Here is a 14,187-nt window from a genome sequence, read left to right on the forward strand (position 1 = left end):
AATAGTTTAAGCTTCAATAACTGTTCTGACTGTGGATATGGGTTAAACTGAAGTGACATGCTCGCTTGTGTTTCCTCTTTTGAAGAGTGACCTGTGTTCCTATGTACTTACATAATTTGTAGATTTTGACATTCTAGGTCCTTCTGAGCAGTTTTAGAGTTGTATTGCACACTTTTCAGATTTTTTTGTTGTGTTTAATGCACACAACAAAGTGCCACACACTCCCAGAACGTCTCAGCAAATACTTATTTTTATATGGGAAAAATGTGCTAAAAAAAAAAAAAATCCAAAAGTTTTATGATTTCAAACCTTTGACGTATTGAAAAAGAAAACATGCTTTTTTTTTTTTTTTCCATAAATTAGCTGTACGCCGTTAGTCCAGGTTTCTCTTCTTCAGTGTGTCAAAGTGTGCGTGTCGAGGGAAGACAAAAACACCAGGCGTTGGTCGTAGCAGCATTGAAAGGTGCTGGTATATTTAACATTGGCGTTACAAAAAACATTTCAAACAAAGTGATGCTGTAGTGTCATCGAGTCCAAAACAAACAGACATGAAAATCAATAAAACGGCATGCTCCCACTTAAGACAAGTGACATTCCAAAAAAGGGGGGGGGGTTATCTTTTTTTTCTTTTTTTTTCCTGTATCATCAACAGATTCTTTTAATAATGTTTTATAAGCAATAACATATTCCATTTTATAGAAAATAAACATCTCTAGGAAATACTATACACAATTATATTAGTACATCACATCTTACATTTAAACAGCATCAAATACTTCTGTACACCATTAAATAATGAGCTTCGAAAAGAGAATGTTTTGGTGTGGCGTTTTTGCACTTTTCTTTTCTGCTTTTAATACTTAAATGCGTCTCTTTCTGATATGACTAGAACGTTAACGGCCTCCCTGCGCGGCGCAGCGTTATATTGCCCGGCAGAGAGAAGAGTAGGCTACATTTTCGATACACAAACAGACAGGTGGAGCGTCTCTTTGCGTGGCTGTGGAGTAATTACACATCATTGGATATTTCTGAGCTGTACATTGATATGAAGTGACATGAGACCGAACTTCCCGCTCCCATAACCCAAGCCCTCGACCGATCCGGCACGATGAGGATGTCTGCTGTACATACTGAATGTGCACACAGTTGAATTAAACTCAACAAATTTAATTTTTTTTTTTTGTTTGTTTGTTTTGTTTTTTTTACATATATATCTATATATTTTCATTTCTGAGTAACACAAAGTCTGACATATAACAAGGGTGACGCAATGATGTTGCCTAGTCATAATGCACATCAATATACACCTTTAAAGATAAGAGCATTATATTAAAATACAATTTTTTTTCCATTAGAACTTGTAAAGCACATAATTTACAGTTTCCTCGTTTATTTTATTTTATTTTTTTAGTTTTGTCTCGTGTTCCAAACACAAATGCTGACATTGAAATGGTACATCCATTGGTTGGTTGCTGTATTTTTGTGTATTAGGCTGTTTAGCAAAACAGCCCAACATCATGATGCTACCGCCACCATGTTTGACACTACCAAGACAGACGAGATCTTGAACTGAAGATGCACTCAGACACAAACACATGGTGAGGGTGTGGCTGTGGAATGAGTAATCACATACGCACAGGGAGAACGCTGCTGTGGGATCCTGCTGGACGCTTCTGTTCGGTTCTCTGAGCCCATCCGAAAACAGAAAACACACACTCACACACACGAATGTTCCTCGCTCTGCATTTCAAATAGTTTCCGCTGGGGTCCAGACAAAAAGCATGTCCCCCTCCCCTTGATAGACGGCGTCACCACCCCCTGCCTCGCTGCTGCAAGGGATCGTTTTTCAGCAAGCAGCTGTTCAGCTCTCCAGGGAATAAGCGGCTCCATGGCTCCACACCTCGACGCAGCCTCTCGCCGTCGTGCTCGTCTACTGTCATTTATTTTATTTTTATTTATTTTTCTATTTTTTTTTTTGGCTTGCAGGATAAGTGGCAGAGTGATGATTTTGGAAGTGAAGGTGGAATGCAGGGATATATTACAGATCCTGTTAAGGAAGAAAGGAGAAATTTAGAGACGTTCAGAGCGACTCTCTTCATCCTGTCTTATGAGCCCTTTTTTTTTTTTTTTCCTTTGGTTTGAACCAGAAAAAGCTTCAGGCAGCTGTGATGCAGGTGGAGAGAGCCTCCAGGCCACTCTGAGCCGTGAGAGTTGAAGCTTTTTCTGCAGAAATGTGCAGAAAACATCAAAGCGAGGTTGCTGCATGAAAGAGGAGATGAATTCAGCTGACCAGCTTGGCTGCAAAAAGAAAACCATGTAAGAGCCAGAGATGCACTTACAGTGTCTCGCAAAAGTTTTCACACTGCTTGAGCCTCTTCTTGTTTTGGTTGTGCTGCAACCACAAGTTTTTGTGCATTTCCCTATGTTTTTATCAGCCAATACAAAGAAAGTGCTGCATAATGATGAAGAAAAAAAAACATCACAAATTTCAGTTTTTGCAACAAATAGAAATTTGAAATAGGTTGCATGAGTTTGTAGTCAATGCCCTGAAAAATGTTTGGCTCCAGGCAGCTTTAAGTCTTTTGAGCTACATCTCTAAAAGGTTCGCACATCTAAAAACTTGATTTTCTGCTCATTCCTTTTTTGCAAAATAACTCCCAGTCACTCTGAGGATATAATTTTTTTTAAAATACACATTTATTGGTCATTTTCAGCTAGATTCAATTTTGACACATCTCAACACTGTGGCAGTATTCCATGTTAGCCTGCTGAAAGGCCTCCGTCCAGTATCAAATCTTTATAGTCTCTTCCAGATTCTGTTCTAGGATTATTCTATATTTAGTTGCATCCGCGCTCCTACCAAATTCCCATCATTCTGCTAAAGAAAAGCATCCTTACAGTATGCTACTGTGACTCCCATGTCTTCCTGCAAGGTAGTTTTCTGCCACACACTGCTTTTTGGATGTACTTTAAAGCAAAAAGTTACATTTTGGTCTCACCCAAGTGTAGGAGCTTTTATCCCATGTTTGAGATCTCTCCTATAAGGTCTACTGCAAACTGTAAAAAATAGACTTCCTATTGTTTTCTTTTTTGCTACTTATTTGTGGATGTTTGGACCTTCTCCAGAGTTACCAGGGGCCTCTGCTGCTTCTCTGATTAAATATCCTCTTCTTCAGCCTGTCCGTTTAGCTATGGTTGGTTCATTTTTGCATCTAGCGCTTGAAAGACTGGGACATTTTTAAATTGCTCCATGATGTTATCTCTGACCTGTCTGCTGTGCTACTTGCTCTTCATGACGCCGTTTGTTTGCTAATGTTCTGTCAAAAATCTGGGGGCTTTTGTAGAACACCAGATTACACACAGAAAACAATCATTTTCCTTCCAGTTCACTACTTTGTGGTGATCTGAAGTTTGTGGTGGAAATGTGACAACGCGTGGAATCAGCAATCAAGAAGGATTACTACATTTGAAAGGCAGTGTGTTCTCCATTTATTTTCCTCCTTGTGGCTTCAGCCTGCCACCTGCCCATCCTCGTGGTCTTCCTGTTCTCTCTCTGTCTCTTTCTGCTTTCTGGTCTCTGGAGTAACACATGACTTTCTTTTCGTTTTTTTTTTTTTTACACCTTTAGTCTCTCCACCTCGCCGTCACAGGAAGGCTCTCCTCTTTTGCAGCCTTTCCTTCCTTGCACCATCTCGACGTCTCCCAGTCTGCCGCTCTCTGATGTAACTGTCCTGATTCGGCTCTTTCTATTCCAGCTCAGCCTCAGCGTGAAACTGTCTGCGTTTCCCCTGTTCCTTAGTTTTTATTTTTGCACCCAAAGTGGATATATGCGAGCTTACAGCTAACCTGCTAATCATCCCGTGCTGATGTGCTATTAAAGCGTTACGTTTAGGTGAATTTTATCCCGCCTTAAAGTGAGAACGCGGGGATAAAGAGAGTCCTCTGACGTGGCAACCCATGGGTGGGGTGCTTGCATGTTTATCCGTGTCTCCTCTTGCCTTTGATTGGGCCGCTCAGCTTAAATTGGCTCGGCGCAGACGTGCAGCCTCTCAGATCCCTCAGCCTGATGACAGCTCTGCCTCAGCGCAGCTAACAACAATCTCTCTCTCTCTCTCTCTCTGACTTGCTCTCATTTTCTCTCTGTTTCTCACACTTCGTCTCTGCTGCTCAGACGTGCGAGTGGAGGTGAAGGGGGAGGCGCAGGGAGAAGGAGAGAGAGAGGGAGAGAGGATGAGAAAGGAAGCGGGTGAGAAAGGGGCTGATTGAGGAAGGGAGAAGGGAGGATGGAAGGTGGGGGGGAAAACAAATCGGGGAGCTTATAGGATATCAGAAGGTGAACGGATTGAGACGCTGGGAGAGACGGAGCAGCGGGGGAGCAAAGAAGCGGAATGAGGCTAACAGGAAAAAAAGAAGGAGGAAGGAGAAATAATGAGAGGAAGAAGTAGAGAGTAATGGTGGAGAGAGCATGTGGGGAGGATAACAGGCAGCGATGGTGGGTGGGGTGTTTTGATCAGCTGCCAGCTTTTCATCCCTGCCAGTCTGCACAGAGGAGAGCAGGAAAGGAAAAGGGAGCAAAGGAGGGAGGGAGGAAGAGAAAATGCAGATGCAGAGAAGAGGGGTGAGGGAGGGAGGATGTGAGCCTGGTGCCACCGCTGCCTCAATGCACTGCTGCTCTCTGCTGAATGTCAGCATCTCTGCCTCTCTCCACCAACCTCTCCACCCCCACCCCCCTCGCGTTTGACCTTCCACGCTGTGCTGCACTGTCCATTCATCACCAGCAGATGGTGTCTGTCCCACAGGAAAAGCAGGTGTGGTGCAGACTGTTAATGTTCACCAGAAAAGCAGGGAGCCGTTGTAATTGTGGAGGTCTGAGGGTGCTGGGTTGGTCTAGGCTGCTGGAAATGCTTAACAATTAGTGAGTCTGGGATGATAACGATGAATCTGTCCTTTGTAGTTGAACGACAATAACAGGGACAGGATGAGCTACGTAAACTGCACTGCGTGTGGCATGTGGTATATCCAGTCGATTCACATTTTGGATGTGCACAGGTATACACTTTTCCTTTTAGAAAAGTAAAAGTAGGACAGGAAGGCAGTCATGAGAAGAAAAGTTAAATCATGAGCTCTGCTTGTTCACGTATGTCTTCTAAAAATAAAAAAAAAGAAAGTGAAACTTCCACAATATTCATTGGCTTGAATCATTCATGGACTCTTTCCATGCAGTGAATTTTATTTTGGGGTATCAGAGTGGAAGGGGGTTAACAAAAATCCATAACAAAACCTTTCAGATCTTTCTTTTTGTGAACTAATGCTGGAATCCATTAATCATTTCCCTTCCAACAAATAATTACGCAGTACCTTTTGAACATCATTGAAATACACTGCGGTTGTGACAATGTATCTACAATTTTAGGACGTATGAATACTTTTGCAATGCACTGTAACATCGTCTACAACTCGATGCTGCAAAGCGTCGACTTTCAAAGACCAAAAGATCTTCAAGCCTTGTAAAATATCAGCAAACAAACACTGTAATGATTAATATGCATATATTTTACTAGTAACAGTTTTCTTTTCTTACCTCATGTTTTGGGCATTTGATGGAAAAATCATCCTCGTGGAATGTGCAGCCTACAGGCAGCGGGAGAAAAGGCAAAGAGGAAGATAAGCTTGCGTCGCAGCTAAACAAGAGAAATGAATCAAACAGACGCACGACACCCTTGAGCCCCACGTAGACGGCAAAAGCCAGTAAACGATGAAAATGCAAAAGAAAGAATTGCACAGAAAGTAAGAGGAACGAGAGATGGGGCGCAAGTGAGTGGATGAGTTGCAGAGCGGGCAGGCAGATATGGCTGGTGCACTCAGCAGGATTAAAAAGGGCCTCACTCCGCTCCCTCTGCTGGCTCTGCAGACGTGGCAGGCCTTCTAATCCTCACACTGTACCTCTCTGGCATGAAGTTTCACAAGGGTAAGCCATGTCACACACATGCTGACACTTCCAGCAGCAACAGCGAACAGGAACACACAAAATGGGTGAGCTGAGGGGACGTACACATTCGTAACATGCTCCTGAGATGAACAATTTAGGTATTTAAGCAACCATTGCACATGTCAGTAGAGGTTCACACACCCACATTTAGAGCCCCGACAGCCGCGTGGATGGATGGAGCCACAGGGGTTGCGGTCAATAATGCACACATAGAAACTACCCCCCGCCCCCACCCGTCTGGTTCCCTTCTCTTTCTTTCATACTCCCACTTTCATCATCCTCTTTAATCAAAGCTCTCTTTTGGGTTTTCCCTCCCTCTGAGCTCTCAGACATATCTTTTTGCATTCAATATTGCTACTACTCTATGCATTTTCCCTCTCGGTTTACCCACATCAACTTCTCTTGACTCACCATTTAATTTTTCACTCTTTTTTTATTTTTATTTTAACTCATGCTTGACCTCACTTTCATCTCTCCACGTTGGCTTCTTTTGTTTAAATTTCAGTCCAGTTCTCTGGCATTGTTTCCTACCGTAGTTTCTTACCTATCTCTTTGGCGCAGATGTAGTGGTACTTATAAGAGCAGCCTCTCCAACAGCAGCTGAGAGACGCTCCCGAAATCTGGCACTTGTGACAGCTCTGGGGTTCATCAGACAGAGAACAAAACCAGTAAAGCACCATTGTAAAATAAATAAGACACAAAGAAGGAATGTCTTGACCGTATATTGAGCCTCTTTATGATTGTTAACATACCGTTTGAGCTGACTTGTTGGCAGCTTCCTTCAGTCCATATAGCCTTCCAGCTACCATAATTATCCCCTTAGTCCAGATGGTACAGTTTTCATGAGCCCAGTGCTCCTTGGCCACTGCCTCCATTTGTAGCTTTTGGAATATGCTTTCATTGCCCTCTTGGTCCTTTGAAGTGGCCGTGCAGAGATTCTGGAGCTGCTTCATTCTCCTGAATCTCTCTCTGAGGGTAACTCTTCTCGGACCACCTTCCTGACACGGTCTTTCCGGTCTCAGTAGCCGCCTGTAGTGCCGGTGATGGTGCCTGCTGTTTCCAGCCTCTTCAGTGGTAGCTTCTGTACTTTCCTCCTTTTCTGAGTTCACTCTATCTTCAGTCTTTGAAGAAGTCCCCGGTTCTTCACTGCTGTTACTGTCATTCCCGTGGGTCTTGCTGCCGTCTTCCCTGAAGAGTTGCGTATGTGTGATAGTCAAAATTTTCCGTGGAATGCTATCTTCTGTGTAGTATGGTCCACACAAATCACCCAGGTCTTTGTAGTTTGGTGGTTTCCCACATAAGCAACACGTAAGACGCATGTCAGATAGGTTTGTGTTTACCAATGGTCCTAGTTGCATGGCAGCAGTGTGTGGCACTGCTTTAGCAACTGTGAAAGGATTCCTCATTCTAAGTATGCCCTTTTTTCTCCGTCTCTGAAACACAACAGCATCTTCAGGCTTGTTGACTATGGCACACCAAGAAGAAAAGTCTCTAGAGTTGTTGATCCGTACATAAGGACAAAAAGACAGTTTGGAATTCCTGTTGATTGGTCTCCTTCTGATTCTTTTCACAGAGATGAACTCCGTCTGCTTTTCTGTAACGGTCACCACAGGACCCACAATACTAGTCTCTTCACTTTCTATGTTCTCTCGTTCTCTTTTTTCTCTTTCTTCTTTTGCTCTTTCCTCTTTTTGGTCCTGCTCACATCCGGCTGCCCTTACAACTGCCTCAATTACCTCAATGGCATCTTTCATTCCAGGTTTTGGCCCAGGTTTTTTGTGGATCTTCACTGGCTTCCCAGGAGCATGCTCCATTGAGGCTTGGCTTCTTTTTTGTTTAGTTGGGTTTGCGGATGGTTTTCGGCCTCTGCGAGGTTTTTGAATAAGTTCTGCAGAGATGGCTTGGGGGGTTTCTGTGAATTTATCCTCGTTAGTTGGTAGAGGTTCTGTGGACTTTGTGGACTCTGTGGTGGTGACTTTTTCCTCTATTCTTTCCACAGGTTCTGGCGTTTCTGTTGTGATGAGCTCATCTACTTTCTCGGTTTCCTCTAAATTGGCTTCGCCCTTTCTCTTCTTTCTCCTCTGTTTAAGGTGCATTTCATGGTTGTTCTTAATGGCTCTCTGTTTAGCAAGTCTTGGTGTTGTAATAATGAGGCTGTCTGCTTCCAAAGCCACCACGGACGCATCTGTACTTTCCACCATGGCCCATCTCTTTCTCTTCGTTCTGACAGACTTTGTGGCATCACTCTTGGAAGTCTGTTGTGTCCTCTCATCTAGAGTTCCAACTTCTAACCATGTCTCTGTTGAAGACGAAGCCTTATTGTCAGCAACCTCCATCTTGGTTTCTGTTTTACCTTTTTCTTGTCTTCCATAATTCTTATTCGTCACCTCATCTTCCACTAATGGTCTCACTATATCTTTTGCTGATTCCTCTTGACTTAGCTCATGCTTGCCACCTTGTTGTGTAACGTCCTCCATTGCCATTGCTTCTTCTTGCTCTTTCATTTCCTCCTTTGTAAACTCTAGTGTCTCTGTGTTATTTATTTGAATAAAAGCCTCACCTTCCTTAAAGACAAATTCAGAAAAAGCCTTCGATGTAAAATCCTCACTTAGACTACTCTCTTGTTGGGTAGCTAGGAAGTGTTTTTTTGAGCTGGGAGATGTAATCTTCTGTACCATTGCCTCATATTTCTGCCCTCTTCCTTTGCGTGGAGGGAGAACTTTTGTTTTGGTGGGGCACTGAGGAGGCACCACAGGCACGTCACTGTTGGTAGATCCACTGCTGTTAGGAGGAGCATCTTTTGTTGAGGCACTGACCAGAGAAGCTTTCCTGGGTGGTCCTCGCTTTCTTCTGGGGCCTCGGACACTTTTGTCTTTGCGTGCTGGTAGAGTCTCTTCAAACAGGACTGACTGAGATGGTAAGTTTCTTAGTTTGGGCTTTGGACCTCTCTTCTTTTTTACAGGGGGTGTGGAAATGTCTGGGCTAGATGAACGCTTCAGTATTGATAATGTCTTTTCTTTAGATTCTTCAGAGAGGACTGGCTTTGCAAGTGGCACGGGTGAGTGTAGGGAAACATTTGTTGTTATCATGGCATCAGGATTTGGAGTTAGCAGTTTTTTCACAACTATGACCTCTTTAACCTTTAGAGAGATATCACTGATTTTATTTTCTGTTGGTGTTGAAGTTTGAATATCTTCCCCTCCCCTTTCCTTTTCTTTTGTTAGCTTATCCTGTGAGGGTTTTCTGGATCTTAAGACCATATTGTTGTTTTCCCTTTCTTGTACCTTTATTTCTGGGAGAGATTGCTTTTCCTCTGTAGGAGATCTTCCATCTTGGTTATATTGCAGTGTTGCATGTTTTAGAGCTTTCCTGGTCCTGCTTTGCATTTCTGGGACTTCTTGTCTTGGATCTTCCCGGTCCATCAATTTTGTTTTTGAAATTGAGCCCCTGGGGCGACCAACTGGAGCTTTGATAGGAGCAGCCTCAGTAGGAGGCAAAACCTCAGCAGGTTTGAGTCCAGGTTTTGGACCTGGTCTTAGGGCTGGTTTTGGTCCAGATTTTGAACCTGGTTTTGGCCCTGGTTTGTGCCTTACAACAGTTTCAATTTTCAATGGCACTTCTGATTCATGTGGCGCAGGCTTTTGTCCTGTCTTTTTCCCAGGTTTTGGTCCAGGTTTGGGACCTGCCTTTAGACCAGGCTTAGCACCTGGCTTAGGTCCTGGTTTTGCACTGGGTTTTGACCCTGTCTTAGGTCCAGGTTTTGGGCCTGGTTTTCTCTTTACATTAGGTTCAACTTTTGTTTGGATATCTGGCGCATTAAAAGAGCGAGTGCACATTCTGGATTGAAAACCCTCTGTCAGCATTTTAGGAGTCTGGCTCATCATAGAATCCTGATGAGCAAGGTTAGTTTGATCTGAGAATAAAACAGTCTTGCTTGGAGCCATGCTCAATTTTTGCTGAGAGGAATTTGTTTCTTTGTCTTCCTTTTCTTCCTCCTTCTTCAAGCTCAGTTGTCGCCTTAATGCCACACCTGAATGTATGATTCTCCTTCTACCCCTAACATGCTTACGCCCGTATGTCCTTGGCTGAGCGGATGGAACCATGGGCTCTGGTTTAGCTAGTGGTGTCACTGCACTGGAACAACTTATGCCTGGTTCTATATCATCATCCCCTTTTTGAGGAGATGGTGGAGTGTCAGCCCAGGATGGGGCAGAGGGAAGTATTGACTTCCCTGGCAGCTGAGGAGAGTCTGGCTCCAGGACCTTAGCATCGCTGTGATCAATATGATCTCTAGCCTGAGCCGGAGGAGCTGCCTTATCATTGAGAGCAGAGAAGACTGGCATAGCAGACTGTGGCTGAGGTGCTGTGTCGCCAATGGCTGACTCCCTTGTTGAAACATCTGTTGCTGTCGTTGCTGCTGCTGCATTAAGAAGACCGGGTCCCACTGGCAAATCACTGTCAGTGTTGAGAGCTAAATTGTGGATTTCTGTTCTGCTGCAGAGATCTTCAGAAGGACTCATTTGGATGTCTTCGTCATTTGTGTGCTCTTCAGTTAATGACTGACTTTCTTTCTCCTCCTCCTCCTCTTCTTCCTCCCTAACTTCTTTAGACAAAAGCTGTGAAAAAGAACATTTTTCAATTTCTTCTTTCTCATCTTCATTTATCTCATCCTCTTCCCTGTCCATGTCTTTGTCATTCTCCTGAGTTCTGCTCTCCTTCTTGTCACAGCTAGACTCTTCCAGGACTTCAGTTCGTGGGGTTGGAGAGGTATTTGCCGAACTGTCGTCTTTCTCTGTGGAATATGGATCCTGCTCAAGGTCTCCTCTTGAAATGAACGGCAGCGTTTTCACAGAGCTCTCGGATGCAGTTGGAGATTCAGACTTGAATACCTCTGACTTTATCTCTTGACTAAAGTGATCTTTGTTACTGGAATCAGAGAGATCAGCCGGGGATTGTTCAACTGAATCTCTTGCATCTGAGTCATATTTGCTCTGGACCTCTTGGTACATTGTGTCTTCATAGCAATAGCCTTTTTCTGCCATGTTCGTGTTTATTTTGCTGTAGAAATTTGGGCATTTTTCCTCATCTGTCCATTTCTCTTGCTTCTCTGTAGGGTTGTTTGAGTCTGAATTACTTATAAAATCAAGAGTTTTATCCATTGCTTCCTCTTCTTTTCCTGCAGGTTTTTCAGTCCAAGCTGACTCTTCAAAGTTTTCCTTTACAGGCTGATTGATGTGTTGTATGTCTGATGGGGAATCACTTTCTTGTTTCATAGGACTTGGTATTGTAATGCTTGTTGGAGATCTCTCATCACCGATGCTCTTCCCTGGGGTATTCATGCCATCTCCTCCTTGCCCTGCCGTGCATCTTATAGGATCTGGGGTAAGGTTGTGCAGACCCGAGTCCCCAGACCTAGTAGACATATCATCTGGAGAAGCAATGGAGCAAGAGGAGGCTGTGTCCAAGCTGAGTTGTGTGTTGTTGTGAGCCTGGGCTGGACTTCTACCCTGGCCAAAGTAATAGAAACCTCTGTCCAATGGTTCATCACTGCTGCTGGAGTAGCCACCCTCATGGAGTTCCATAGGCAATGGTTGGTGCTGTGGGGTAGAGTAAGGTTCATGCATGGGGACCCCGCCCACATTGCCACCACTGTCTGGATATGGAGGGCTTTTGTATTCTTCACCTTTCTTGGTGGAGGCCCCACTTCCAGTGCTGCTGTTGCTCCCACCACTGCTGCGCTTGCCGCCCTTCTTGTTTGCAACCAGGGCTTCTGAAAGCAGGAGCTGTTGGACATTATTGGAGATATTCTCCACCTGAGAGGTGAGAGCGTTCAGGCTCCACAAGCTGGGGTTTGACAACAGCTTCTCCGAGAAGCGCTCTTTCATTGTGGGCGCTTGTGGCGTCGAAGTGTAGCTGTGGGATGCCGTGTGGGATATGTTGGGCGAAGGGTGGGACCGCGGGGGCATTAGCATGGTGTTTGCGCTGGCTTGATCTTGCATACCAGCTGAAGAGGATGACGACGACGAGGCTGCCCCAGGTGTCATTGGTGGTTGGCCGTACTGGAATGATTCTGGATTAGTCATCAGTGGTGAAGGGGTGGAGCTGTATGAGGGCGAGCGTCCGACAGAGCGAGCAGGGGAATGACTCGAGGAGGGGCTGCAAGTCTGATAATATTGTTCTGGAGATCTGACAGGGAGCTCTGACAGACAGTAATTTTGTTGGGGTTGGTTATAGTGTTGGTACTTAGGGTGGGGCTCTTGGGGGTTGGTCATTGCCTGTAAAGAGGTCTGCTGCTCATAACCTCTGGGTGTTGACTGCTGGTACCCATAGCTGTTCTGGGTTGACCTGTAAGTCCCCTGCTTCAAACTGCTATGACTACTTAGCTGTCTGCTATATTGAGAATTTGGAGGTATGTTGTAGCCTTTATAACAATGGGGCATGGGACTGCATTTTTCCATGTATGGGGATGGAGAGGGTGAGGGCTGTGGGTAGTGTAGGTGACTTTGGGGATACATGAGAGGTGAGGGAGCAGGGTTAGGAGGGTGAGGCTGATGGTGTGGACTTGTGTAACTTGGGGTAGAAGGCTGGTGGCATGGGGTTTGGGAGTGCCCCAACATGTTTGAGTCTATGTACTGGGAGGATCCAGGTGCAGGGGAAGCACCAGCCTCCAGTCGCCCCACCATCTCCTGTTCATACTGCGCTAACTGTGCAGGGTCCTCCCATTTCTGCTGGAGATGGCTCTCGCTCATGTACTGAGTGGAATAATTTCCTGGGCCCATGTGATTACTATAGCCTCCAGGGCCCTGCAGGTGTTGACTGGGGTTTGGTGGAGGAACTTTGCTTCCTCTAAAGGATTTTTTTGCCTGTGAGGCTGATGAGCTCCCATTTCCATTTCCACTGCCTCCAGTACTTCCTGGGTACCCAGAATAGTTTGGTTGGCTGTAACAGTCCTTGGGTCCTCCGATCCCAGCTGCTCCACCTGTGGGCACGTTTGCTGCGTTAGACATAGCCTCATAGCCTGACCTGTTGTGCCCGGGGCCAGGGCCTGGATGTGGACCAGGGCCTGGGTGTGGATGCTGCGGATGGGGATGATGTGGGTGTTGCCGGTAGGTCTCCAGGCGAGATAATTCATGGGGCTCCTGCTGATAGCAGGGTTGGTTGCTGTGGTAACCACTGTTGCGCTCACGAAAGGACTGCATAACTCACTCCGTCTGTAGCCTGAGCAGGGAGGGGGAGGTGAGGTGAAACGGGAGGAAGGGGAAGGGGGGTCTGGGGTTCTGAAGGTATGGAGGGAAGAAGGAGAGGAAATAGAGAAAAAAAGACAAGAAATTATGAAGGTAGGTTCTTGGGGTATAAGCATTTTTCTTTGTCTAAGGAGAACTTGAGAATGCATTTCAAGAGACACTTAAAGTAACAACTAATTTCTCTTTCTGAGAAAAAAACACATGCAGATACACAGGCGTTCAGATCCAAAGTAGATAATGTGTTGCATGCATTCCCAAACACACATATTCAGTTTTATTGGTCTGGTTTGATTGACCAATGTAAAACCTAAAGCATTCCTTGGTATTATTTTCCATTCTTATATAGATCTGTGGCATCATTTGTGTTAAGTCTATTAAATGTATTTGAACTACTTGATAATTAAGCCATTTTTAAATTTTAATTTCTTTAATTTTTCAACCCTTTAGTAATTTTATGTTATTTTCTGGTCAAGTGTTTATGAAATTTTCAGCTGGGTCCCTTACTCCTTTCTGGTCAGATAGAAACTCTAGTTCACTCCCAGGAGAAGTGGTCACTAATACACTGTGTGTGTGTGTGTGTGTGCGTGTGCGTGTGTGTGCGTGTGTGTGTGTGCATGCTCTAAATGCACCAGCAGAGGGACTGTGTTGATAGTGTAAGATGTATTTCTTCCAGTATGTGACAGCGTTTTGGGACTATACGGTTTCACCTGCATGCGAGTGTGAGTGCGTGAGTGTGTGAATGTGTTTATACAGAACAGAGATGAACAGGGGAGAAGTGGAGACTTTTGCTGATCTATAAAAGCAAAAGAGTCACCGGGAGACACTGAGCATCAGTGTGTGTGTGTGTGTGTGTGTGTGTGTGTGTGTGTGCGTGTCCGAGAGAGTCAGTTTTAGCACAATATCCCCACTCTCAATCCACTCTGGGACCGTGTTACATCTCACCAGACACAACAA

General features: G+C 44.8%; 1 protein-coding gene across 2 annotated transcripts; it reads right to left on the bottom strand.

Annotated features, from left to right (window-relative positions):
• Positions 1-441: 441 nt before the first annotated feature.
• On the bottom strand, positions 442-13,266 carry rai1 (retinoic acid induced 1). Of its 2 annotated transcripts, XM_007557396.2 has the most exons (4): positions 6,742-13,266; positions 6,534-6,627; positions 5,582-5,631; positions 442-2,047 (listed from the first exon to the last, which is right to left on the bottom strand). In XM_007557396.2, exons 1-4 carry the CDS (start codon positions 13,186-13,188, stop codon positions 2,039-2,041), a joined length of 6,600 nt encoding a protein of 2,199 aa, XP_007557458.1. In that variant the 5' UTR covers positions 13,189-13,266; the 3' UTR covers positions 442-2,038. The 2 variants fall into 2 exon arrangements, with proteins under 2 accessions (XP_007557458.1, XP_007557457.1); XM_007557395.2 differs by lacking the exon at positions 442-2,047 and having other exon boundaries at positions 2,640-5,631.
• Positions 13,267-14,187: the final 921 nt, after the last annotated feature.

The sequence above is a fragment of the Poecilia formosa genome, unplaced genomic scaffold (assembly GCF_000485575.1).
Source record: "Poecilia formosa unplaced genomic scaffold, Poecilia_formosa-5.1.2 Scaffold88, whole genome shotgun sequence".
In the NCBI taxonomy this organism is placed as follows: domain Eukaryota; kingdom Metazoa; phylum Chordata; class Actinopteri; order Cyprinodontiformes; family Poeciliidae; genus Poecilia; species Poecilia formosa.